The 24,614-nt window shown below is 37.7% G+C and overlaps 3 protein-coding genes across 4 annotated transcripts; all 3 read right to left on the bottom strand.

Moving 5' to 3' along the window:
• Positions 1–2,698: 2,698 nt before the first annotated feature.
• npy2r (neuropeptide Y receptor Y2) lies at positions 2,699–7,078 on the bottom strand. 2 transcript variants are annotated; one of them, XM_019274898.2, is made up of 3 exons: positions 6,940–7,078; positions 6,710–6,807; positions 2,699–5,916 (listed from the first exon to the last, which is right to left on the bottom strand). In XM_019274898.2, the coding sequence occupies exon 3, from the start codon at positions 5,890–5,892 to the stop codon at positions 4,789–4,791; it is 1,104 nt and encodes a 367-aa protein (XP_019130443.1). In that variant the 5' UTR covers positions 5,893–5,916; positions 6,710–6,807; positions 6,940–7,078; the 3' UTR covers positions 2,699–4,788. The 2 variants fall into 2 exon arrangements, with proteins under 2 accessions (XP_019130443.1, XP_027138338.1); XM_027282537.1 differs by having other exon boundaries at positions 6,710–7,078.
• A 5,426-nt stretch (positions 7,079–12,504) lies between these two features.
• LOC104917826 (lecithin retinol acyltransferase) lies at positions 12,505–14,814 on the bottom strand. The gene is made up of 2 exons (XM_010729390.3): positions 14,323–14,814; positions 12,505–13,400 (listed from the first exon to the last, which is right to left on the bottom strand). The coding sequence occupies exons 1-2, from the start codon at positions 14,812–14,814 to the stop codon at positions 13,245–13,247; spliced, it is 648 nt and encodes a 215-aa protein (XP_010727692.2). The 3' UTR covers positions 12,505–13,244.
• A 1,362-nt stretch (positions 14,815–16,176) lies between these two features.
• On the bottom strand, positions 16,177–18,126 carry lrata (lecithin retinol acyltransferase a). The gene is made up of 2 exons (XM_010729401.3): positions 17,415–18,126; positions 16,177–16,615 (listed from the first exon to the last, which is right to left on the bottom strand). Exons 1-2 carry the CDS (start codon positions 17,946–17,948, stop codon positions 16,463–16,465), a joined length of 687 nt encoding a protein of 228 aa, XP_010727703.2. The 5' UTR covers positions 17,949–18,126; the 3' UTR covers positions 16,177–16,462.
• Positions 18,127–24,614: the final 6,488 nt, after the last annotated feature.

Raw genomic sequence — 24,614 nt, 5'->3', positions numbered from 1 at the left:
TTGAAACTGCATGTACTACAATAGGCTTACATCTATGATTCAGTCCGACTCCTGCTGATGTAGACAGACTCTGTTGAGACAGCGGGGGGAGCTAAAGTATAACTTTTTAGCTCTTTGACAGTCACATGTGACAGCAGAAAAAAAAAAAATCCAACTTCAGTCCTGAGTTTTATGCTTTGAGGTTAGGACATGCCTACAGTGTGTGCCAGGTGTACTGTCTGTTTAACTGTATATAATGTTGAGTTCAGTCTAGTGCTGCTAAAATTATTTTCATTACTGAAAGAGTAGATCATTTTTTTGTGAGTTATTAGAAGTCACATCATAACATACCGGAGCCTGCAAGGTTAAGCTGCGTTAATCACATTTTTTTTTTATATTAACAGGAAATCAAGTGTTGCTCATGGTGATAAACACGGGCAATTATCTCCTCTGTTCCACCAAGCTGCTTTTACAGTTCATCAGTTCATCTCTCTGCTCAATTAACTATTACAGGTAACTGTTAACATAAAGCTACTGTATGCTACCTGCATTACGAAACAGACGGTAACGCTAGTATGACCCAGATATTTTTCTCAGGAGCTGGACCAAACCACTGATACAACCAAAATAAGTATGTTCCCTAATCAGCTGGCAAAAAAAAAAAAAACTAATTCAATGAATGTTGATGCTGCTGATGTCTGCTGAATGTGTAACTGTTGCTAACATGTATGTAGGCAATATTAAAGGACCAATGTGGAGGATTTGAGGCATCTAGTGGTGTAATTGTTAATTGCAACCATCTTGCCTATCCATCCTATCGTGAAGGGGAAACTACAGATGCAAAACGCTCTCTCTAGTGACAATGTTTGGTTTGTCCATTCTGGGCTTCTGTAAAAACATGGTGGTTTAACGTGGTGGACGAGGACCTGCAGTGCCTCTACATATAAAAGGCTGATCTAAGGTAACAAAAACATAAAGCATAATCAATTCTTTGCCATGTTCTGTAAAAATAGAGGCCTCTAAATCTTACACACTGGACCTTTAAGTCAGGGCTGAATGTGTGTCACATTGTTTCAGATTTATATTTATATTTATATAATATCACGTATTGTAACGTCATCCCTCTTAAATGCCACCATTAACCAGAAAGACTTTATGCACACTAAGTGAGCCATCTCTGATGAATAGGCTGTCATGCAGTACTTCTCTTCCAGCTCGACTTAATTATTTGGCAATAGAAATAGAATTAATTAAGAAAATCGATACTCTGTGCACAAAATGCCATTAATCAAATATGAATACATATAGATGGAAAAGGCACAGACGAGGGGAGTCTCTTACGAAAGTCAAAAGAGAAGATCAAGGAAGAATATAATTAGTTTCAAAGCTATTGTTCATGTTACTTAAAGGAAATATCCTCCTCCTGAAGGCACACTTTGTGGCAGCCGCTCAATAACATCAGACAGTTAAAGAAACAATTATTGATTTAGTGCTGAATACACCCATGAATAGATTACTAAAAATGGATATTTGAGCTAATATCCCAGTCCCTCGGTTCCTCACGTACGCACAAAGTAAATCAGTGAGGTCCTGGTCAACAGGAAGGGCTCTTCAAAACCTGAGCACCGGTGTAATCACTGTAAAAGCAAATCGTGGTAATTAGGATGCCCGCTGCAAACAAAGACAGGTCGGGGAGTGGGAGGAACTCCTCTCGTCTGTCTAATAAAAGAGCCTATTTCAGTTTCCTACTGAAGCCATAATGCAAACATAACGTAAACATCCCGCTGTGACTGTAGCTCAGACCCCAACAAAGAATTTGAGAAACGTGGCTGAACGTCAGTGGTGTGTATTTCACATGTCAGTTTTTCCAGGCCATATGTGTCATGAATTCTCGTCTATTTGATATTTATTTGTCCATTTATTTGTATATTTCGGCATGCAGTAAAATCCACCACCAACATTTCTAAACTTGGCTTGATTTCTGACAAGTAATGACAAGATTTTTATGTCCTACCAGGCTGATAAATGTGTCCATTCAATGTCCATTCAACACTTTTAATACAACAACATTGAATCTAGTCACTGTCACTGTAAGTGACTAGATCCAACAGCCAAAACAAACAAGAGCCTAGTGAAGATATTCTAACATCTGTCATACAGAGCCACACACACATATAAGTATTAGGAACCAACATTCAAAAGGGGGAATCAGTTTATCTCTAGATTACTTTTTCTGTTAATACATTCATTCTATATTTAGAAACCAATCATTGTTTGACTTTTTTGTTCAATAGATGATGATTAATTTTCTGTTGAATGACTATTAGCTTAATAATGTCGCTGTAATGCATTGGTTGCAGGTGCTTATTTATAGTTAAGTTAAGCAGGTTAGGCACCGTATAATGTCACTATAAACACCCCACAATTGAAGAAACACATACAAATACATGAATTCAAGGCACTCTTCAAGGCCTTTATGAGTATGCAGTATGTAGACCCTGATGCACCCTTACTTGATGAATTCCTGATCATTAACGGCAGCATACTATACCATTTCATTTGACAACAACGTTTCTTTAACATTGATTATGCAGTAATATTTCCAAATATCTACAAAAGCTTCCAGCAGAAACATTATAAACATTATGAAAAACATAATACCACCTTCTCATAGTTACATATACATCAGATAAACAGTATCTAAACAGTGTCTCTGTCGATTTTAAATGATACCACTGGTCGTAACAATACCGCAGTGGTATACAATGATACATGTATAATCAAGTATGCCAGGTCAATTAAGCTATGTTTGAATAACATACATTATGCAGCGATGTAGCCTGTAAAAATGTGTGAACACTGTCAGAGCAAAGCATTTAATATTATTCATTTGAAGATGAAATCCAGGTTGCTGTGAAAAAGCTTTCGTGTTACAGAAAAATTGGCATTTGCCCTTGTTCAAACTTCAAGTGCAATTTAACAAAGTGAAAGAATTGTCAAGGATGATTCCCCTGCCAAAAAAGTTGCAATTCAATTATTATAATGCATTTTGGAAACAGATTTATTAAATTTGAGCCTCTTCTTTAAGCTGAAAAATCTCAGCCATGTATCATGGTCACAATTTTAAGATATCTTTGTGTTTTCAGCTGCTTCAGGCATTCATTCAAATCAATCTGGAAAAAACTTGCATGTTTTTATTTCAGAAATGGTGTTAGGCAAAGCAATATATCACCGTCCTTCTTGTTTACATTATATATGGATGACTTGTGCAGACGTGCAGGATTTTTTTGTGATTCACTAATTTTTCTATGTTAAAAGAAAATATTCTCTCTGCAGCGCTACAATTATTACATGTAAAATTATAAAACATTATTCAGCTCAAGTGGAAATGCTCTTAAAGGAAACAGCAATGTCAAATATCCTAATCACCGTTCCCCAGATGATTTAATAATTGACAGAGAGACAGATGGACTAAATTATAATCTCTGAGTATTTAATGTACTATGTTCTCTACTGATATCGAGGTCTAGCTGTTCTGACTGTACGCCTCTCTGCAAAGACTTCAAATGACACTATGAGGATGTTACAGACTGCAATATATTTATAGGGGTATTTATACGTTAATCAACAAGAAATGATCCTGCATGTCAGGCAGTGATAATGAGTCTTAAGACATTTACAGAATGGAGAGAAAAACATAATTGACTTGAGGTGTGGGAACTCATGAGCACGACTTCTACATTTTGAGAACATATGATGCAAATCTATTGATAGCTTGAAACAGTAGTTGTAGAGATGAGATGCAAAATCATGTAAACACCTCATAGAAAAGGACTTTTGTGTTACAAACGCTCACTCGTATCATGTTGAAATACAAAATTTAACAGCTTTATAACGTGGCTCAGATATGACCTTTTTTTCTACTAAAGGACTGTATGGAAATTATTAGGGGGAGGAGAGGGGTCAGAAAAAGGAGAGTTATACATTGTTAATTTTTAAGCGAAGGGGAGTAGCCTTGGGAGTGTAGTCTTCAGAAGTGGTGAAGACACAAGGAAGTGGAAAAAACAATAGCATACACACACACACATACACACACACACACACACACACACACACACACACACACACACACACACACACACAAATACTTTGTAAACCTCATGTTTAGTTTTCTTTATAAACACCTGATTTTCTATATTTGCATCTTTACTACAAATCTTATTTGGCCAGTGTTCAAGCTACTTTTTAGGGCAATGTATCTTTAAATAACCATGTAGATGATTTGATTACTGATGTTTTTAACTCATTTTTTTCAATCCGTGCGAAGAGTCTACAGGTATTCTTTCAGAACGCACACAGCCACAACATTTACCAATAAGATGGGGCAGGCTGTATGTAATCTGAGTGTGTAAAGCACTTGCTGCTGCACCTTATTGCTCTGAGCTCAGAGTAATAACTGAAGGTGACTCAGGCGAATGTATCAACATCAGTTTAAATCTTCTCCCATCTCCACTGTGGAAACAGTAACAGAACAATGTTCAAAGAGAAAATCAGAGTGAGGGGGACAAAAATAAACATCATCTGTGCCTAAATTTGAGATTTAAATTGTTCAATATATCAAGAGAACAGTTTTCAGGACATATTTTAAACCAGCAGTTATATTTCCAAAGTGACAAGAATTGGTTGGGGGGATTGTATGACCCACCTTTGTTGTTGTCGCACCCCTTTTTTTAAATTTTCATCATCCCTCATTTTGACATATATACGTACTCCACATTTCCACAAAAGATCAACGAACCAAATGGCCACTTAGAGATTTGTTGATTTACAATCTGTACAAACCCTGTCTTCATCTTTCTGTGCCGCTTTGGAGCGTCTTGACCTTAGACTGAAGGGCAGGTCACACTTAAACACAGACAAAAAGGCTGCCCTGTAGTTGTTGTTCAGCCACCCATACAGGATGGGATTGACAAACGTTGAGCACATAGCCATAATATGGAACACAGTGAAAAGCAGCTTGAAGTCCTTCATATACAACACAGTGCTGTCGATATCAACAGCCAACTGGAACGCGTGGAAAGGCAACCAACTGACGGCGAAGACCACCACCATGGTCAGCAGCATCTTTGTGGTCTTCTTCCTGCGCTGATGACGATCATTTCGACCTCCGCAAGTCATGTGATTCTTTAGCTTATTCCAGATGCGGATGTAGGCAACACAATTGATGGCCAGAGGTAAACCGTATTGAACCAGGAGTGCTGATACACTGTAGATGGTTCCGTTCATGCTGCTTCCTGGCCACTTCTCTGTACACACCTGAATAGACTCGTCCGGTGAAAGATCGAATGTCCCGTACTCCCTGAAAATGGCGAGTGGGCTGGCCAACAGAGCACTGACAGCCCATGTGATGACAATGACCAAAGCACACATGTCTTTGGACATCTTGGTCTCCATGTGGTAGACAATGCTCCTGTGGCGGTCTAAGGCGATGACGTTCATGGTGATGGTGGACACATGCACTGCCATGCCTTGAGCACAGGGCAGCATGAAGCACAACACCTGGCCAAACTTCCATTCGCCATACAGAGTGTAGACAAGAGTGAAGGGCAAACACAGCATGTTGACCAGCAGGTCCGCCACTGCTAAGTTTACAATGAAGAAATTGGTGACCGTTCGTAGATTTTTAAACTTATAGACGACATATATCACTAAGGAGTTTCCAATGACTCCAAACAATATGATTGTGCTGTAGGCGAAGATGAGAATAATCTGGACTCCAAGCAGCTTTGTGCTGTCGTCCAGCTTCAAAAAGTCCTCCTCATTTATTGCTGCTATTGTCGAGCAGCAGTTGGAGTTGAATTCAAGCCGTGACTCTTCAGCTTGAGTCGTGTTCAGTTGATCTGCTGTATCCATGACCAACAGTCCCCATAAGTCACTCTGTGAAAAGATGGACATCGGTTTCAGTTTACAGGTAACAAAGTTTTACAGGTAACAAAGTTTATAGGTAACAAATGTTATTCAGCAAATAAATATATGTGTAGATTTCAAGGGAACATTCATTTCAATTGAGATTACACTGGTACCTACTATTTTTATTTTTATTTTTTCAATTTAAAGAAGAAGATTAACTGAGATTTATGATACACATGTTCAAATCACATGCGCACAAGCCTTAAAAGATAAAATACTGAGTGTTTTAAACCCTTAAAGGTCAACTCACTGTAACTGTACCGTGTACTGTAAGCTCCAAGATCAGATTTTTTTTCTTTGAACCTGGATGTCCTTGCTTGAACTGATATTGTTGGACTTACTTGCACTTTTATTTTATGGGTTAAGTTATATGTTGTTTTGTTTTTGGTCTGGTTCTGGCTACATTTGCGCCCTGGGCGAACAAAAGACCCTGTACACATTAAACGCATGAGCTACGTTCAGCATTCCCTTTAAAGAATAATAACTGCTGTAGTCTTTGTTGAAAATATCAACTGTTTGACTCAAAATTGAAATTTTAAACGTGTGATGTGTTGTTTGCATTTCTTATTTGTAATGTATTTTTCTGCATAACTGCATTTTAACTTTATAAGCGTAACGGATTCCTGAAATATCAGGAAAAAAAATATAAGGGTGGGTTCATCCCATCGCTCATGTATAACGTGACATACAGTGAAACAGCAGGACGCATCTAATTTTTGCACACTGTTCAATTGCAAGATCAACAATAAGATCCACTCACCTCAGTCTGCAAAGCGAGGTGTTCAGATTCCTCTCAGTTCTTCAGTTTCTGCCTCCAGTAAAGTTTATTGGTCGCTTTTGACATGTTTCTTCTAGTGTCTGTGATGAACAAAAAACAATATAACCCACTCAAACAGGGACGGGGTAATCTTCTTCAAAGAAGAATAATAAGGCGCGCAATATGTGCAGCCAGTGCGCACTGCAGCCCGTTTGGCATCGAGGGCGCATTACCTGCACTGTGAGACTGAGAGACGGACAGACGAGGCGGGTTAAGAAACAGAGGAAACGCGTCCTTTCCTGATCAACATCCTCCAACCAAGAGATGGTGTCTCTTCGTGGGTAGTTTTTGATGCACTTCATCCTGAGCGAGTACGCGTCTTCTCGTGCCGGCGTGGCAAATGGCATGTTTCCGCCTATAAACTGAGCATTTGTGCCTACAGCCTACAGTGTAGAGAAACCAGCTTTGATGTCAACTTGAGAAACATAACCAAGAATCATTTCATCTGTCTGATACTGTCTGTCCTGTGTGTGTGTCTTTGCAGAACAATACTCCAAGCACCTGGTATGAAATCAGCACCCTGTTTAGTGTGGAGGATCAAGCCTTGGATCATAATTCCTCAAAGTTTCACAAGTTTCATTTTTTTCTCATTGTACGCAGATAATCCAAACATAATGAACACATGGTTGCATTTTGCTTCCTTCCAACTGTGTGAGCACTAAGCAGAAGTAATACTTTGAAACAAACATCAATTATATCTGTGTCCTGTGGATTAGCGGGAGCTGGAATTGGTCCCAGCACAAATTGGGACAAGGGTACATGGGTACACCTTCAGGTTTCAGGGTCATCACATACACACACGTTCCTACGCAGAGTGTGGCCTTTACTAAGAGTCACTGTTAATATTAGGAAATTATAAACAACATGAAGAATTTATGATATTAACGATGATGAGCAGCAATATCAAAGTGTCCTTCTCTGAGATCCTGAAGCTCTCCTGACTTCGCTCCACAAACTGCATCATCACGCAGGACCGCATTTGAAGTAACATTTTCTACAATGGACAATGACAATGAGAGTTTACCATATGAAGTGTACTACAATGTAGCTGACCCAAACTGTTAAGCCTCAGGCTGGTAATTAGGCTCATAACTTGATTACCACTGTTATAAACCAAGACACCATGTGACCATTGGAAATTGAGTTACTGTCAAGCAGCATCCTTGGCAAAAGCCCACTGTGCCCATAGTACAACTATACAGATGGTGAAGTGATGAGAAAAACCAGGAAACCCTGAACAGATGGGCATGCTAAGAGTTTCCTCGATGATTTGAGGAGGTAGAGCAGACTGTAAACAATGATTTTTTTTTAATGTGAATGTCAAGACAAAAGATTCTTCTGTTGTTATTAGAGAAGCATAACATGTGTTTGAACTTTAATTTATGGATATCTGACTTTACTCTGTAGACTATTTTCAGCATAGTGTTACATTTTCAAGCGTTTTTTTTTTCATTTAATTTGAGGTTTGTCATTCATGACATCACTGTACAACTCTAATAAAGACTTCACTGTGGGGCGGCACGGTGGGACAGTGGTTAGCAGTGTTGCCCCACGGCAAGAAGGTTCCTGGTCTGAACTTTGGCTGGAGCCTCTCTCTGTGGAGTTTGCATGTTCTCCCTGGGTTTTCACCACGACCCTGACGAGGATAAGTGCGTACAGAAGATGGATGTTCACTGTACTGGATTACAGAGCTCAGAAAAAAATCTGCTTTTCATAACATAACGAAATGAGTAAGGCATGAAAAGTACATTAAAATATTCTGAAGCACAGCTGCTAAATGTTCCACTTGTCATGTGGAGGCTCTTTGTCTCCTTCCTTGAGTTTCTTTTTGTCTTGAAGATTTAAACTGGAGGCCACACCCAGTGACACTGTGTCACTGGGTGTGGCCTCCAGGCTCTGTCCTTGTACTGCTGCAACAAATGCATTTTCCTGCTAGGAATCAATAAAGGTTTTATCTCATCTTAACTCAAGCAAATTAAGTTCCCACAAGATTGCTTCAAATGATTAATGATAATTTCAACACCTTAATTAAGTGTTTAATATTGCTAGCTACCTGTAATGAGGATTGCAATATATTCTTCATATTAATTTAATGCTTGTACAATGTCCTTTCCAACCAAACAGTAGCGCCTAATTAATAATATAAACAACTCTAAATTAATTTCCTTGTTATTTTATGTTGTATTGATCCTTTTTAGAGTAGAATTAAGTCATGTGCAATGAAATAAAACTACTCATCCACTACAAATAAACAACAAAAGCCGGTAACTAAACATGACAGCACAAAGTAGTGACTGATTACTAATTTCCTCGATCTAAATAGATTTATGTTTCAGAGATAAGAGTGACTTAAGAGCTAAATACCTGCAGGGGTGGCTTACACACTATGTCTGTAGAAGACAGCACACATTTATCATTCTGAGCGGCAGAGACATTATTATGCTAAACTACACAGGGTCCTCCTGTCCGAGTTCAACTTATTAAATAAGATTATTGACCAAACGCCAGCGCTTACTGTACAAATCTCTGCATGATGTCTCGTTAGTTTGGATATAGTGGATAATAAAGAGAAACGTCTATAACTACAATATATTTGTTTTAGCTATGTTGTCAAACCTTGTTTGTCATGATTCTGTGTCTCTCCAACCTGAGTGACTTTTTCTCTCTTCCTATGTGTGATTGTCCGAGAGGAGTCAGAGCAGAGGGCCGTATCATCACCCCAGCATCCATCCCAATCCTCAGTCTCCCAAACCTCCAGACTAGGTTCCCCAGGACTGCATTCCCTTTCCAAAGGTTTCACATAAAACACTTTTTTTAGACATTCTACTCGCTCTTTTCTAACACACAAAATCCCTTTACATATATTTTTATCTTGCTACTTGAAAGTAGATATCGATAGTAGAAAGATTACAGAAAATTAGAAGACAAAGAATAGATATGAAATCAGATAATCATGATACAACCTCAGTCATGGCTCCTGCAAATTTGCAGTAAAATTATGAGAGCATTGTGCCCTTCTCATTTAGGTGGGACTTCAAGTGTCTAATTTAAAAAACTATGCACTGCTAGGTTTTCTGTCCACTGGTTTACTACCTCAGTATTTCTCATAATTCCTATAAGACTAAAACAAATTTAGTTTTGTCACACTATGGAGTAACATCATGTTATACTATATTTTGGCATAATTGTTTGTTTATTCTTGGAAAGTAAAGAGAGAGATTACGCCTAGAAAAACGAGGAAAAAACCTTTGGCGGTAGTTACCACATTCTTGTTGAAATGTAAAGTTCCATTTGTGATAATTTGCCAGTTACTACACTGTAAACTAAACTGGAAAGCTGTTAGCAGTTGTTAGATTTAATTTGCATGTAGATTTGTGTGTTGTCTGCATATGTGAAAATAATAATAAGACCCTGCACTGAACCTTATGATATGTCAGAGTTAAGCACTGTGTTTTATCAGACAGAAAGACTTAGATTCTTCATTCCTTATCTGTCCAAGGAGTCTGCATGGTCCAAATTCCAATTACAGGCCATGTAGTTGAATTTATACACATCACCATGTGATGCTGCACTTTACAGACAAAACAGCGAACCATTTATCATGCAGAATCTGGCAATTAGACACTGTACACTAGTCAAAGACTTGTATACAATATACCAATACATAAGTATATACATACATAAAGAATGTGATAAACTGTCCTAAATGCTGCATGCACATCAGATTACTGTAAGTGGAACTAAGGCAATGACATGTTTCCTGTATCTGATCCTGTTTCTGCTGAAGGATAATCATTACAATGAGTAACTATTCTTTTTAAAATAGTGTGGGAACAATTTCACAGTTGGAATATCCCTGGAGGCTGTGGTATGGATGAAATAAATGTTGAAAAATAAGGAAATAGATGCTTACTGCTGTGCTCCAATAGCAAGTCAAGAAAGTCCCAACTGTAAATGTGGAAAATATCTATTAAACTATATTTTATTTTACTTCATATTTTTAATAAACAAAGTCATGAGGACTTAAAGTACAGTAACGCTTATTTTCCTGTAATGGCCCCTTATGACTGGTGGACATTGTAATCATGTTTATGCTTAGAGCAAGTCCTACTTTTTCCTTGAGACAGACAGTTTGTTTGTGTTCTTATTAAACATTCATCAGTACAAAAAGAGACAACTGAATTGCTAAAGCAGCCATGTGATCCATGTTTGATGCATGTATTTGTAGCTGTGAAGAAACCGCTGTGGGATATAGATATGAAAATCAGATTTCCCTCTGTGAATACAGCCTAAAAGCTGAAAGTCGTCAATTTTAGAAGTGGCAAACTCAGTTACTCTCCAATCTCAGCAGGGATTGTGCACCTGCACTCTGCTTAATAGAGCTTGGGGGCTTCAGCCCATTACATTAGCTTCTCATAAATCAATACATTGTGCTTCTCTGCAGGCTTAGTGCCTAAGTGTTATATCCAGACAATTAACATTTATTAACACCGGTCTTTACCTGTGTTACTCAGTTTGAGAGCAGAGATAAATTGATACAGTTTAAGGACAGTTTAAGTTTTACAGTGATGGTTTAATTTTATAAATACAGCGAGAGATTCATAAACTTGACAGTCACATGACAACAGGTGGTCAAATATGGGGGGAAGATTGTAACTTTGTTTATATATTTTATGGTGTCTTTTTAATTATTGCTTTAACAATAGAAAACTGCAATATCTTTGTACATTACCGTGTAGCCATAAGTCAGTCTCTTCTTTCCAGATATTTCTGTCCTCAAGAGTTTGCCACTGTGCTCAAAGTGCATTTATAATCTATGACCTGCTACTGTTAAAAGAGATTAATGTTGAATATCAGAGCTGGGTGAACATCAATGATGAATAACATACAAAATTAGACATATAGAAAAAAAAATTGTTAACAGTAGAACTATTAGGAGCAAATGATCAAGGCAAACAAAAATAAAACATCAATTTATGTATTAAAAATCAGGACAGAGCACATTTAGCTAAAGAAGTCAGACACAGAAACGACAGAGAATCTGGTCAATTTTTTGAATAAATCACTCTGTGCAGACTACTGATAAAAAAAAAAAAAACAGTCAAAAAGGAAACTATTTAACTACCTAGTCTACTTACCCATGGTGGAAGCACACAAATCAAGGAAAAAGGTATGCGGGGGACAAAAACAACGTCACAGATGTGACGTCATAAAGCTGTGCTCCATGGCATCAAAGCCGCCTCTTTGTTTTTTGGCATGTAATCACTACCAACTGTTGAGAAAAGTTTTCTAGTTCTTGCTTTTGCAAGACAACAAGACATGAAGACCTTCTCATTGCTCAATAGCACTACTAGTGGTCAAAACCACCACAGAGCGCCTTTAATTTGAAAAAGGTCAGAAGAAAAAGATGTGCGTCTGTCTTTATGACAAAAGTTTTTCTCAAGATTTACTCTTTAACACTTTATTAGATGGTTTTGCCGGTTCTCATTGAAGCCATTAAAGTTTAATCAGACTCTAAACTCCCACTTATTCTGAGATTCTCAAAATAGTTAATAGCTCTGTAGGCACAGACTGATCCACCACCATCAATCTACAATACCACTACTGAGTGTCTCACATAAATCAGTGTTTTCCCTTTGGACAGGCGCACCATTAATAATTTACAACTCAGATAATCGGATTCTTGAATTAATCAATGAACCAGAAATTCAATAGTGTTTTTAATGACATTTAATAATGTTACTGACCAAGTATCTCCTGGGTTCAGTTGATATATTAGTGGGATAACTTGCTCTGAATTCTACAATGTTATTCTTATTGCTGTTCAAATGCTTTTTCTCATCATTCACAATACAGGGAATGTATGAAGCCAACTTTGATTGCAGCAGAGACAATAAAAGTATTTGATGTTTCAGACAAGAAACACAACTGGTAGTATGTTTAATGGACTGTCAAAGACATATGTATGATAAATCAAAAGTAATCCATTAAGAAGAAACTTATTGCACTTTGTCCAAGCCAGCTTTTTAACTAGAGCATATTATAAGTATTGTATCGCACTGCTGACAGACAATGAAACATTCCTACAACATTCATCTGCATCATCATGTAGCCAAAGTCAAGTCTGTTCTTTCCAGATATTTCCGTTGAGCTTTATCTCAGTCTTCAAGAGTTTACCACTATGCTGAGTCACAGTCCTTTTTATAATCTATGAGCCGCTACTGTTAAATGAGATTAATGTTGAGCTGGGTGAACATTAATTATGAATAACATACAAAATTAGACATCTAACAAAGAACGTTTTATAATAGTGTAACTGTTAAGAGAAAATTATCAAGGCAAAGAAAAATGAAATGTTAGTTAACATATAAATAAAAAAATGTCTTTAGCCACACAGTTAACCCACAGAACTTCATTGCAGTTTCCATCGATGTGTTAAATTAAAGTCTTTTCTCATGAGCCGTCCCTCCAGAGGCCGCTAGGCTGCCATCCAGATGGTGAATGAGATCAACACGGTCGGTAAAACTGTCAGTGGTGTCACACAGCCCAGATACAGCATGATTCCTACACCACATAGTGCGGTCAAATAGGAACACATCCTGCTGCAAAAAATCTTCCGTACTGCTGTGCAGAACTGCAAGAAAGAAAATTTAACGTTAGGCTAAGTCAATGACAAATTAGCAGTGCAGTTAGAGGTCTGTTATCAAGAGGAAGGTCTGCATTACCTCCAGAATGGCATAAATTTGGTCATAAAGTAACACTAGATGGAGCTACTCGCCTCATGAATAAGTTAATTCTCACTCCAGTGGACTGAAGCAACAACTCTCTGCTGTGAAAATAATCCTCATTATAGCCAGTCACTGTGAAGTAAATCTATATAGATTAACGCCACCTTACACTGAGTGTTACAAATGTGTCCAATAATCTGTTCTGTTCTTTCCATGAAGATAAAAGACGGCATTACAAACGCTACATGTGCAATGAACCTTAATTATAGATCTGTAAAGGATGTTTTTTCAACAAGCTGTTCGAATATGACATAAATAATAGTTGGTAAACAGTATATTTAAAAGCCTTTTTTATGTATTTAGTAGCAAACAGTTTATAAAACACAACTCTGTCATATTGGATGGAAGGTACATTAACTGATCTTATCTTTTTCATGATATTTCTCAAGTTTGTCCTGAAACAATACCCGTATTGTTGCTGTAATTGTTCCATCTGACCATACAGGCTGTGAAAACATTCCTTCCTGATGCAATTTCAGTGGCTGAAATTCAACTGTTCAACTGAAGATAATTTGAGGTTTCAGTGGTCTGGCTTAATCAAATCAAATATCTATCTTCTAAATGCAATGTCTTTTTAGCGCCATAAAAAGGGGGATTGGATTTTTGCAATCAAAATACTGTGGAAGATATTTCAGATTGTTCAGTTCAAGTTCAGCTTAGTTGTGACATATGATCATACAGGTACAATCATAGTTAAATGAAATTGAAGCCTTAGATTACACAATATGAACAACAAATGCAAACATATCAGGAGGCCAGAGACTCTACCTGGTATGTCTGGTAGCTGATGGCCATGCCATATCTGCAGTACATGACGTAGTGTTCGCAGTTGTACCACAGTAAGCTGTAGTTGACAGAGCCGAGGAGTTTCTCAGCCCTTCTGGCCACCTCGTCGCTGTCCAAAGGTGGCTGGCTGCATACATTATCCATGTGGTTGATCAGAATCTCTGATCCATACGCAAAATCTACCACAGAGTCCACTCTGACACTGGCAGCCTTAGCGATTACCCCCAGCACCAGGCGGTTATTTGTTACCATCTTGGCAATTGCAGATTTATTCTTGGAAATCACAGGCAGGATGTCCGGAATGAGATGAGCCACACGATTGTCACCCAGGTAGATACCAAAATGTGTGAATAATGTCCTGGGGACTTCTAATAAATCACCACGATTGTAAAGCGACAGGTCATATTTAGAGTCCTCCTCCTCTTCCTTTTTGGAGGCTACAAAGAAAAAGGTGAGCAGCTGGTAAAGAAACATGATGTCAGTATGCAGCAAAGTGCTTGACACCCTTTTTATTTCTGTTGAAATTGGGAGGGGCCAAAGTAGTTAGCTGGATACTGGTCCATGTTCAGCATGATTGTGACAGAAATAAAGGAGCTTTCTGTAATCACTTTGTTGTGTGGTCAGATTTTGAAATTCAGGTCTTGTTTCGTCTTAACCAAGCTGGTTAAATCCTCATTTAAAGGGTCACTTATATTTAGCTATCGCAACCAAATAAGCAGCCTTTGTTCTTCGTAGAGTAGATTGGTCGGCAACACTCATGATTATTCAGCACTTTCTCATATATCCAGTGAGTTATAGTTAGATACATATTATGACACGTGAGATGTAATATTAAATTTAAATCCATCACAATATGTAGTAAAATGTATTTACTTACTTCACTTATTTATTTGTTTACTTAAGTATTACCCATTCATCTATTTATCTGCAACCACTTATCTTCATTAGGGTCATGGTGGGACTGAAGACTATCCCAGCTGACTTTGGGCAAGAGGCGGGTATACCTCATCACAGGACACATAAAGACAAACAACCATTCACACTCACCTTCACAACTATGGACAATTTAGAGTCAGCAAATAACCTATTAAGTGCATGTCTTTGGACTACCCGACACGTGAAAAACATGCAAACTCCACACAGAAAGGCCCCAGTCGAGGTACAAACCAGGAACCTTCTTGCTGTAAAGCGACAGTGCTGTACTGTAAGTGCAACATTACAAACAAAATAATAAGATTGCTTAGATGTGATTGATTGAAATTTTGCCATTATTACTCCACATTCTTTCAGTATATCTACACCATATATCTGTACACACATCTACACTATTACTATTGTAGTACTAATGATATTGTTGGCTTATGCATGATATGCTGTTTATTTTTCATTGTGGGAATGTGGTGAATGGAGTGTGCCAGAGGGCAGTAGAGGGCCCAGTGTTCACTTGGTATTCAGAGAAAGAGCAAAAAGCACCAGTGTGATTAGCCTTGGGTGAGCACCTGGGTGTGGTTTGAGTCAGAGGAGCACACAGACGCTTTTGGTTTTCAAGCTGCTGATAATTCAACAAATAGTCAAACAAAAGGACTAGGTTGAACCGAGTTGACTCCTGCGTCCTCTATGCCAAGACTGGCAGACGAACCCCTAATAACTCGACAGATATACTACTACTATGACAGAAACCTGAGTCTTGTAATAAGAAATATATAATGGAATATCTGAAGTCTCATTTGTTGTTGTGGTGTGCTAGCGTGCTTGGAGATGTAAAGTCAGACTCACACGGGTAAAAATAAATTGTTTATTAAACATTTTTCATATTTACAACATAATATTAAGTACACTAGTTGTTGTAGAGTGTATATTCACTTTTGTGATGACTCAAATGTTAATAACCTCATCATCAAACGCCAAAGTAAAATCAAAGAGTTTATGTATTTCTCTGCACTCATGAGGAACAAATAAGAAACTATGTATCAACACAAGACATTAAACATCGTCTACATAAAATGAAAGTATGGTTGTGACTCATAAGGCAACACATCACTAGCCTGCACCATCCTGATGAGGTTTCCAGTGAGTCTGTGCCAAGTAAAAGTTCACTTTGTTTTTTTTGTGCTGAACTCCTTTAACCAGCCATCCATAGAGTAAAGGGAATGAGTATTGAGAGTAATGTAGTTGACGGCGCAATGCCAAAACAGAGGATGGAGATCATTCCAAGAAAGACTGTGACAATCACGCTGCGCTGGTCTCTGATGATTGATTTCAAGCACTCACAGAACTACAAAGGAGAGAAAAAAAGGTTATTATTTCACACGTTCTGCTTAACAGATAGAACATTTCTGCAAAGTGTCTATTAAAATCGTATTTTTCATACCACAAACATAGTTTCTGTGGTTAGATCAAACCCTGTTCTAAGTCAGTGTGTTATGTTAACCTGGAAGTCACCATAGCAACAGTAGTGTTAAACTCAGGGCTGAAGCAGGGCTGCCTCCTCAGCAGGGGGCCCTAAAAACTGAGATCCCCTCAAAGTTTGTTTGTTTTGGTAATTTGATCTATAGAAGTGCAAGGGTTTCTGGTATTCCTTATATCAGATGTGGAAATACTATGCAGTTACTTACCAGCTCAGTTCTGATAACTTCTTGAGGGAAACCTTGACCTAAAATTGGTGATCTGTCTTGTGTGTTTCATTTAATTTAAGCTGTGCTTAATCAAAACGGCTAAATCTCACTCACACACAAAAAGTCTAGAACTTAAACAAAGGAGTGTGCCAGCCGGTTGTTTTGACATTTTTTGGAGTGATCAGTGTATGTCATGGTAACTTAGAGGTGGCAGAATACATACACAAAGTATCAAGGCTGGGAGGGTGGCTCCAACAATCCAACCACAGTTTAACTGACTATGAACACATCTGCATCTTTCTCTGTGGAAAATGGCAACACTCCAACATGCGCCAATATGTTTGCCTCTGCACAACATCTGTATATGTATATTTGTATATGTCATTTAACCTGTTCAGTAACAACAATTGTTAGCAGTCATATAATTCTGCACTTCCTGGACGGTTTTAAGGACTATACCTTCTCTGTTTGCCTGCTGACTGCAGATCCGTATCTGCAGTATGTCACAAAGTGTTCACAGTTATTCCACAGCAGACTGTAGGGAACTGCTCCCATGAGTTTTTCAGCTCTTTTAGCGACTTCTTCATTGGGAAATACGTGATTCTTCATCATCTTATCCATACGGTTAACCAGTATCTTGGAGCCATACGCAAAGTTCTCCAATGTATCCACGCGCACCGTGGCACACTTGTACATGCAGCCAAGAATGAGTCTCTTGTTTGTGATGACAGAGCTGATGAGCTTCTCGTCGTTTGTAAGCACAAGGAGGATGTCAGGGATCAGGTGAGCGACTTTATTGTCACCTAAATAAATGCCGTAGTGGGTGAAAAGGGTTCTGGGGACCTCCAGCAGGTCTCCCCTTCGGAGGGGCGGTTGGGTGCGCTCTCGGTGTACGTGGCGCTCCCGGTCCTGGTCCGAATAGCTGGGGACAAAAAGTTTGAATTTGCAGAGAAGAGAGAGCTTCTCCACCAGGAATGTCAACAGCTGCAGCATCCTGAACGTTTTCTGGGAGAATATCCCAAAGTGCCTGAGTCAAATCTGCTTCTTATCCTCACTGGCACGAGGAGGAGTGAAAGCTCAGGGGGAATTCTGACGACACGATTGGCCACGAGAGACATTATGCACGTGCGCATGTTCCTTGAATATTTTCATTTTTTTCAGCAAAAGACAGACTTGGCTGTAAAGTTAAGACGTTTACTTTAGCACGTGTGCAGAATTAAGGCGACACACATGGATTATGTTTAATGCAACATGCGGAGTTTGAACATGGAAATTCAAAATATGAAAAAATATTTGAAAAGAAAATCAATCAGAGTCAATTTTCCGTCACGCATGTATAAGTAAAAAGTTGGTTCCAGCCATGTGAATGCTTTATTACGAAATTGTATGTACAGATATATGTGTTGGCTGTTTATTAAGACATTGATCAGTCCTGACCTGAGCTCAGTCAGGTTTTCATCCAGATTGTGGAACCACTGCACTCAAGTCTGTATGTGGATTCAGACAGCTGATTTCTCCCCTTCTGTCTTTTCAGCTGCATAACTATGTCTTGCTATGTATTTTCTGTTTTTACTTATTGTGTATATGTCTTTTTGTATCTAATGTGCTATTTACCTTTTATCCTTAAATATGTCCAAAATAAAGTTATAATAGTAATGAATGCTGGTTCACTGTCTGTTGTTCTGACTCCAGCCACTGGTCCTGAAGACCGTAGGCCACTTACTGCATATTATCTGTCCATCCATCTATTTTCTGTAACCTCTTATCCTCATCAGGGTCACAGTGATCTCAGCTGGCATTGGGTACACCCTGGACAAGTCTCCAGTTCATCAAAGGGCTGACGCACAGAGACAACCACAACAACCACTCACATTCACACCTACGGGCAATTTACAGTCGACCCATAAACCTGCATGTTTTTGGACTGGGAGGAAGTTGGGGTACTTGGAAAGAACCCACACAGATGCAAGGAGAACATGCCAACTCCATAGCATATCATATATGTTGCTATTATTTTCATTATCACTTTAAAAGACAAATGCAGTTACCTTAAGATGGTTTCAATAAAAAAAAATACTATAAATCTACATCAAAGATGCACTGATTGATATTATATTATTAATAAATCATTAATTATCAGCCAATTTTACAACTATCACAGCTATACAGAGCATTTAAGCATCTTTCAGTTTATTGTTTTTCATTTTAATGTTTTGATTCACTCTCACTGTTCTCATCACTTGGTTTTTCGGAGACAAAAAACTAAACTTACAAACTGTTCACCACCAAATGGCAGACAAAGTTATCAACTAGCTGATGACCATTTGGAGCATTTAGCAACTAAAGAGTCAGTTATTTCCCTCTGAGGTTGCGGTGGAGACCAAACCAGAGCTAAAAGGAGAGTGAATGACGACTTATATTAGTCAGGAAGACAAATTAGTGTCTTTTTACTGTCTGCTAGTGTGTGTATTGCAAATAAGCAACTGTATGCTAACATGTACAGTGTCATATGTATGTATACTGTGTTTACAGACTGTCATGCTGGCCTCAGTTGGCACCAGAAGATGAATTAACATTGTTTAATATCATGTACCATAAATGAAGAATGATAACATGTCTTCATTTCGATAAACTGATGAATGTGAGTCATTAAACTTAAATCATCTTAAAGGAAACTAATTTTCTCAGTTGTTGTTTGTTTTTTTATGAATTGATGTCTGGTTGAGGTGAAATTTCTTGCTTAATCTTAAACAGTAGAGAAAGAAATATTCACATTATTTACACGAGTATACAATCGAAGTACTAAAGTGCAAGCAAGTGTACATAATTACTTTTCACCACTGATATTTACAAGCTCAAAGCATGGGGTCAAAAATTAGGTTCATATTGGTTCATAACAAGTTGAAATGTTAGGCTACATATATATACACACATAAAAATATACATACAAATAAAAAGGTTTTGCTTTTACTTGTGTTATTTTACAGATCTGATGTTATTTCAACATGTTTTGTTGTAATTCTTTCCATCTTTTTTTTACCCTTCGTGTTTTGCAACAAATTTCTAATTAGAACATTAAGCTGATTACCCGCCAAACAATGGCAGGCTGTGTTGGATGGTCCGCATCTTCTCAGCGGTAACACAGGACTAGATAAAATGTTTCAGCATTCCTTTGACCAGATTACTGTAATCCTGTAGGTTTCAGTTACATACTCATCATATAACCCAGAAAAAAAACCTTGAGTAACACTTCAGCCTTTTTGAACTTGTGTCTTTTAAGTATTTCTTACATTAGCTGACCTTGATACTGTGAAATCCTTGCAACAGGGTCAAATAATTGCAGGTATTTAACGTATAGGTCAGTTGTTTTTTCAGACAGAGAAAAACAGGTTGATCCACAAAGCAGACAAACCCAATTTCTAAGGAGGTGTGTGTTTCAAGTCTTGAACTTCTAACCTGCAAAACCTGCAAGCAATGCACTTATATTCATTAATCTTGAGCAAAGAGAGTTTCATGCACTCACAGCTTATACTGCTCTATTTTCGCACCAAAACAAATAAATTATAAAACTTCAGAAACATTTGGCATTTACAAAAAAACTGGATTTATATTTCAGTCCCTTTGTGTCATGATCAGTGGAGGTATTCAGATTATTTACTGAAATTCAAAACAGAGTATATGAAATATAAATAGTTAAGTACCTTAAAATTGTACTAGTTAAAATTCATTTTAGTCACATCCAGTAAAAAAGGATGGCACTAATCAATGTGCTGTAATCAGTAATCACTACAAACAGCTGTCAAGCATCAACGTCAATAATTCTCAAGGTAAGAATAACATTAACCCTGTAAATCAAACATGCTCTACCTGATATATCTTTTTTTATTTATTGGATGATATTTAAACTTGACAGGTTGGAGACAGCACAAATGTAAACTGCATGAGTCAGTCAGGGTAATAAATTGTATGATGTGCCAAGAGCCAACAGATAGAGACAAGTATTAATATACTGCTAATAACATGTGGCTCATATCTTCAATTAAAGTGCAGCCGCAGGAACACATGAACACACGTCAAACTGGGTGCAAAGCAAACCCGAACATGCAGCCAAAGTACAATAAATCTATAAGACAGAGTAAATATTAAGTGTAACATATCCTGGTCAACTCGGTTGCATGGTAACACAATCATATCACATGAAAGATTTTTCTTGTTAGATGATGAACCTAAAGTCATACATGGCGTGTGTCAGCCTCATGTTTTCAACACTCAGCTGAGTCGACTTAACGTCTGTGACCATAGGTTGAACCCGTGATGGCATTATAACAAACCTTTGCCCTCTGTCCTGGAGAGATTTACACCATGGTCAAGCGGCTCCAGACTTATACTTTTGGCTAATGCGGGAAACTAAACAAGGCACTTTAAGGTTCTTGGTCATGCCATTTGTAAACTATGCAGACTTTGTTATTCAGTCTTGAAACTTAAGTAGATTAAGTTGATTACTACCGAACATATTTCCAATGTTTTCATGGCACCATGTTAGTATTGATTTACAGGGTAAACAATTTCATAAAGAAAACAAAAAACTTTACATAGTTTTTTGGTTGCTTTGCATCCTGATAAAGTACAAACAATGTTAGAACGTCAACCTGGAATCGGTGTCTGAATACATTTTAACATCCTGGACACAGTCTTCAGAGAGAGTGCGCATGTCTTTATGGCACTCAGAGAAAGAAAGAGACACTTTCCATCTGGTGTTGTAGCACAAAGAAGCCAGTTCAGCAAAAGTTCAGCACTGTTTAGGTTCATGGGCCTGACAGTTCATTCTCAGGTCAGTGAGGCTCTATATCCATCCGGGGTCTGTTTTTTTCCACATAATAAAACTAGGTCGCACAGGGAGGTAGTAAAGGTAAGATTTATCATCTAATGTCAACATGGGGCCCACAGATGAAACATTCTTCAGTCACATCTATCTGTACTTGTTTTAATGTAATAAAAAAAGGGCATGTTTGCCTGGAGCACCCTATGGAACATCCACTGGTTACCCATTATCAGCAACTGTACAGCATGCCAAATATTGAAGTGATAAGACCAGCATAAAGTGGCCTTGAACAATGTGTAATTGACTGCAAACAGTCTTTACTTTCCTTATCCATATAGCCTTACCTCACTTTCACACAGCAGTGCTGAACAATTTATACTGTGGAAGTGATAGATCCATTAACCCACTGACAGTTTAATCCACAGTAGACATTTCCATGTACAATATGGGCTAAAAAATAGTCACAAGAAAAAAAGGTGCATTTCAATGCTAAATGCTAAAAGCTAAATGTGACAGAGAGAAGAGGTGATTGGGCATTTTTACTGTTCCTGAGATGTGAAATGAGATATATTAAATGTGATACCACATTGATGTCTTTGAATATAACTCTAGCTAGATCTCATGTAAGTGCAATTTCTGGCTCTCTGTAAGTAAAATCATTAACAGCATGGTTCTGAAATCGATCTAAAATCCATCATATTGAAACCTGATTAGTGTTAAATGCCTGCAACCAAAAATAAGATGCCTGTCCAATAAGAGACCAAGTTCCTCCGATATACCCCACACCCCCCAGACAATTTGGACCAGACACCAAATAAATTATTTGTTGTCCAGCTGTTCAGTTTTCTAAATTGTATTTCCCATCATCAAAGTCTAAATTGTCTTGCCCATTTCCCAAATAAAAGGATTGTTGTGTTTTTATTGTTGAAACTTTCTGAATTTTATCGTAGAATCATCAGAAGCCTTTTTGAAAGCACTCATTCTTCATGCAGATTAGCACAGCATTCCTTATGAGATTATTCCAGACTGACTGAATGGGACTAAATGTTCATTTACACAAAAGGACTGATGAAAACACCTGAAAATATCACTTGATATATGCACCAGTCTTCACATCTGCCCTAACTTATAAATCCTACACTGGAGCAAAGAGAGTTTATACAACACTGAGGACATGTCTGTTCCTCTGCTCTCATCTATGGATCCATCTTGAGTATCCCAGCTCCACGCATGTGCTTCATACAAAATTAAGCCTGAGAAAAATGAAACGTGTTTTTACAGAAAAAAGCTGAAGCTGATTTCCCTGCAGATGGAAGCAAATGATTAACTCTTTTTGTGCCTGGAATACTACACGTAACACGTCCATGAGGAAGTTTTCAAGCACGATATTCTTCATGCAAAAACTTAACAAAAAAAAATAAAGAAAACCAGTGAGGAATTTGTCTTTATGTGTTTCAGTGTGCTTGTAAGTCAGATTTAGTTTCTTGGGGACATTTAAAATGTTGTCTTGTCAGACAGATCTCACAGAAAATGTCAAAGTTATAGTAAAGTTTCAAAAGTATTTGCCATTAGTCAAATTACATGTCTTCTCTTAACCCAATCTTCACTGCTGTGTTCTAAAGTATTTGATTTGAAGGTGTGTTTACTGGTTGTAAGGTCTGTATGTTTGGTTTATTGTGGTTCCACCCCCACTAGTGGTTTGACCTTGTACTGCAGCTAAATTTAAATTAATAAAAGAGTAAGAGTAAAGTTTGCAAAAAAATATAGTATTTCATTCCTAGATAAACTATCACAGTGTCCTGATAAAGCCTGGTTCCATAGCTCATAATATCTTAGTATACACATTTGAATGTTGTTGTGATGTTTAAACTGTTTAAGCAGTTTATCCCATAGAAGGGTCCAACTCATCAGCCATAGCTTTAGTGTTAGCAAGGAGCAATCGTAGTGGGTACTGTTACTATGGTAATCTGCAATTTAATATACAGTGCTTTGCACCTTGATTTAGACTAATATATTTGTATGGAAGCCTGAAAATGATGACAATATAGGAATAATACAAATAAAAAATAAAAATAAAGTTTTATTTTTTTTTTTTACAAAAGTTCTGAAATAGTGAATTGAACATTTTATAAATCAAAGTTGTGACTCACCTTGAATATTTATCCCATCAAAAGGACAACAGCTCATGTCAGTGACTTCCAAAGCTTTTCTTTCATCCTTGCAGAAATGGGCTTCCATATTTTCAAGATGTCTTATTGAGACATTGAGTCAGATTGACACGTGCCTACCAACTTAAAATGAGACATTTCATGGACATGTTGTGAAAACCAATTTGTGCATCCAGATTTTGTTGACACATCCTTATTGACAGCACGGTGATGTTAATATTTTACAGGGACAGGTTGAAATAAACACATTCAAGCATTTTCTGCAGCTGATGCACCCATCAGAAGGACGACATCATTTGTCAATGTCTGACAAAGCTGTATGGAAAAAAATAAAAACATTTTATGATTTTACATTGCGATGGTTGCAGGTTAGTTAGATTCATGCACAAAGGCAAGCTGGTTAATTTTAGGGAAACATTGTGATTTGGATTGACTACTTGGTTTAGGTAAGGTGACCATCATCATGGTTGAAATACTAATTACATTGTTAGGGCAATCATAGTCAAACAGAAGTCTCCTGTGTCACAGTCTGATGTTTTATTGACAAATCTCATTATCAGAATCACTTTATTGGCCAGGTGTGTGTACACACACTAGGAATTTGACTCCGGTTCACTTTGCTCTCAATTGTATTTTTGTTATTTGTTTTTCTTCTGAAGATTTTCTATA

The sequence above is a fragment of the Larimichthys crocea genome, chromosome X (genome assembly GCF_000972845.2).
Source record: "Larimichthys crocea isolate SSNF chromosome X, L_crocea_2.0, whole genome shotgun sequence".
Taxonomy (NCBI): domain Eukaryota; kingdom Metazoa; phylum Chordata; class Actinopteri; family Sciaenidae; genus Larimichthys; species Larimichthys crocea.
The sequence above is the reverse complement of the archived record's forward strand: the minus strand, read 5'-3'. Positions and strand labels throughout refer to the sequence as shown.

Bases quoted from the DNA above. Each gene is read 5' to 3' on its own strand.
- lrata (XM_010729401.3), bottom strand. From the start codon at position 17,948: ATGCTGCAGCTGTTGACATTCCTGGTGGAGAAGCTCTCTCTTCTCTGC. The intron at 16,616-17,414 runs GTATAGTCCTTA...TCTCCTTTGTAG, and splicing joins TCAGCAGGCAAACAGAGAAG to TTCTGTGAGTGCTTGAAATC.
- npy2r (XM_027282537.1), bottom strand. From the start codon at position 5,892: ATGGATACAGCAGATCAACTGAACACGACTCAAGCTGAAGAGTCACGG.
- LOC104917826 (XM_010729390.3), bottom strand. From the start codon at position 14,814: ATGTTTCTTTACCAGCTGCTCACCTTTTTCTTTGTAGCCTCCAAAAAG. The intron at 13,401-14,322 runs GTAGAGTCTCTG...TCTTTCTTGCAG, and splicing joins TCAGCTACCAGACATACCAG to TTCTGCACAGCAGTACGGAA.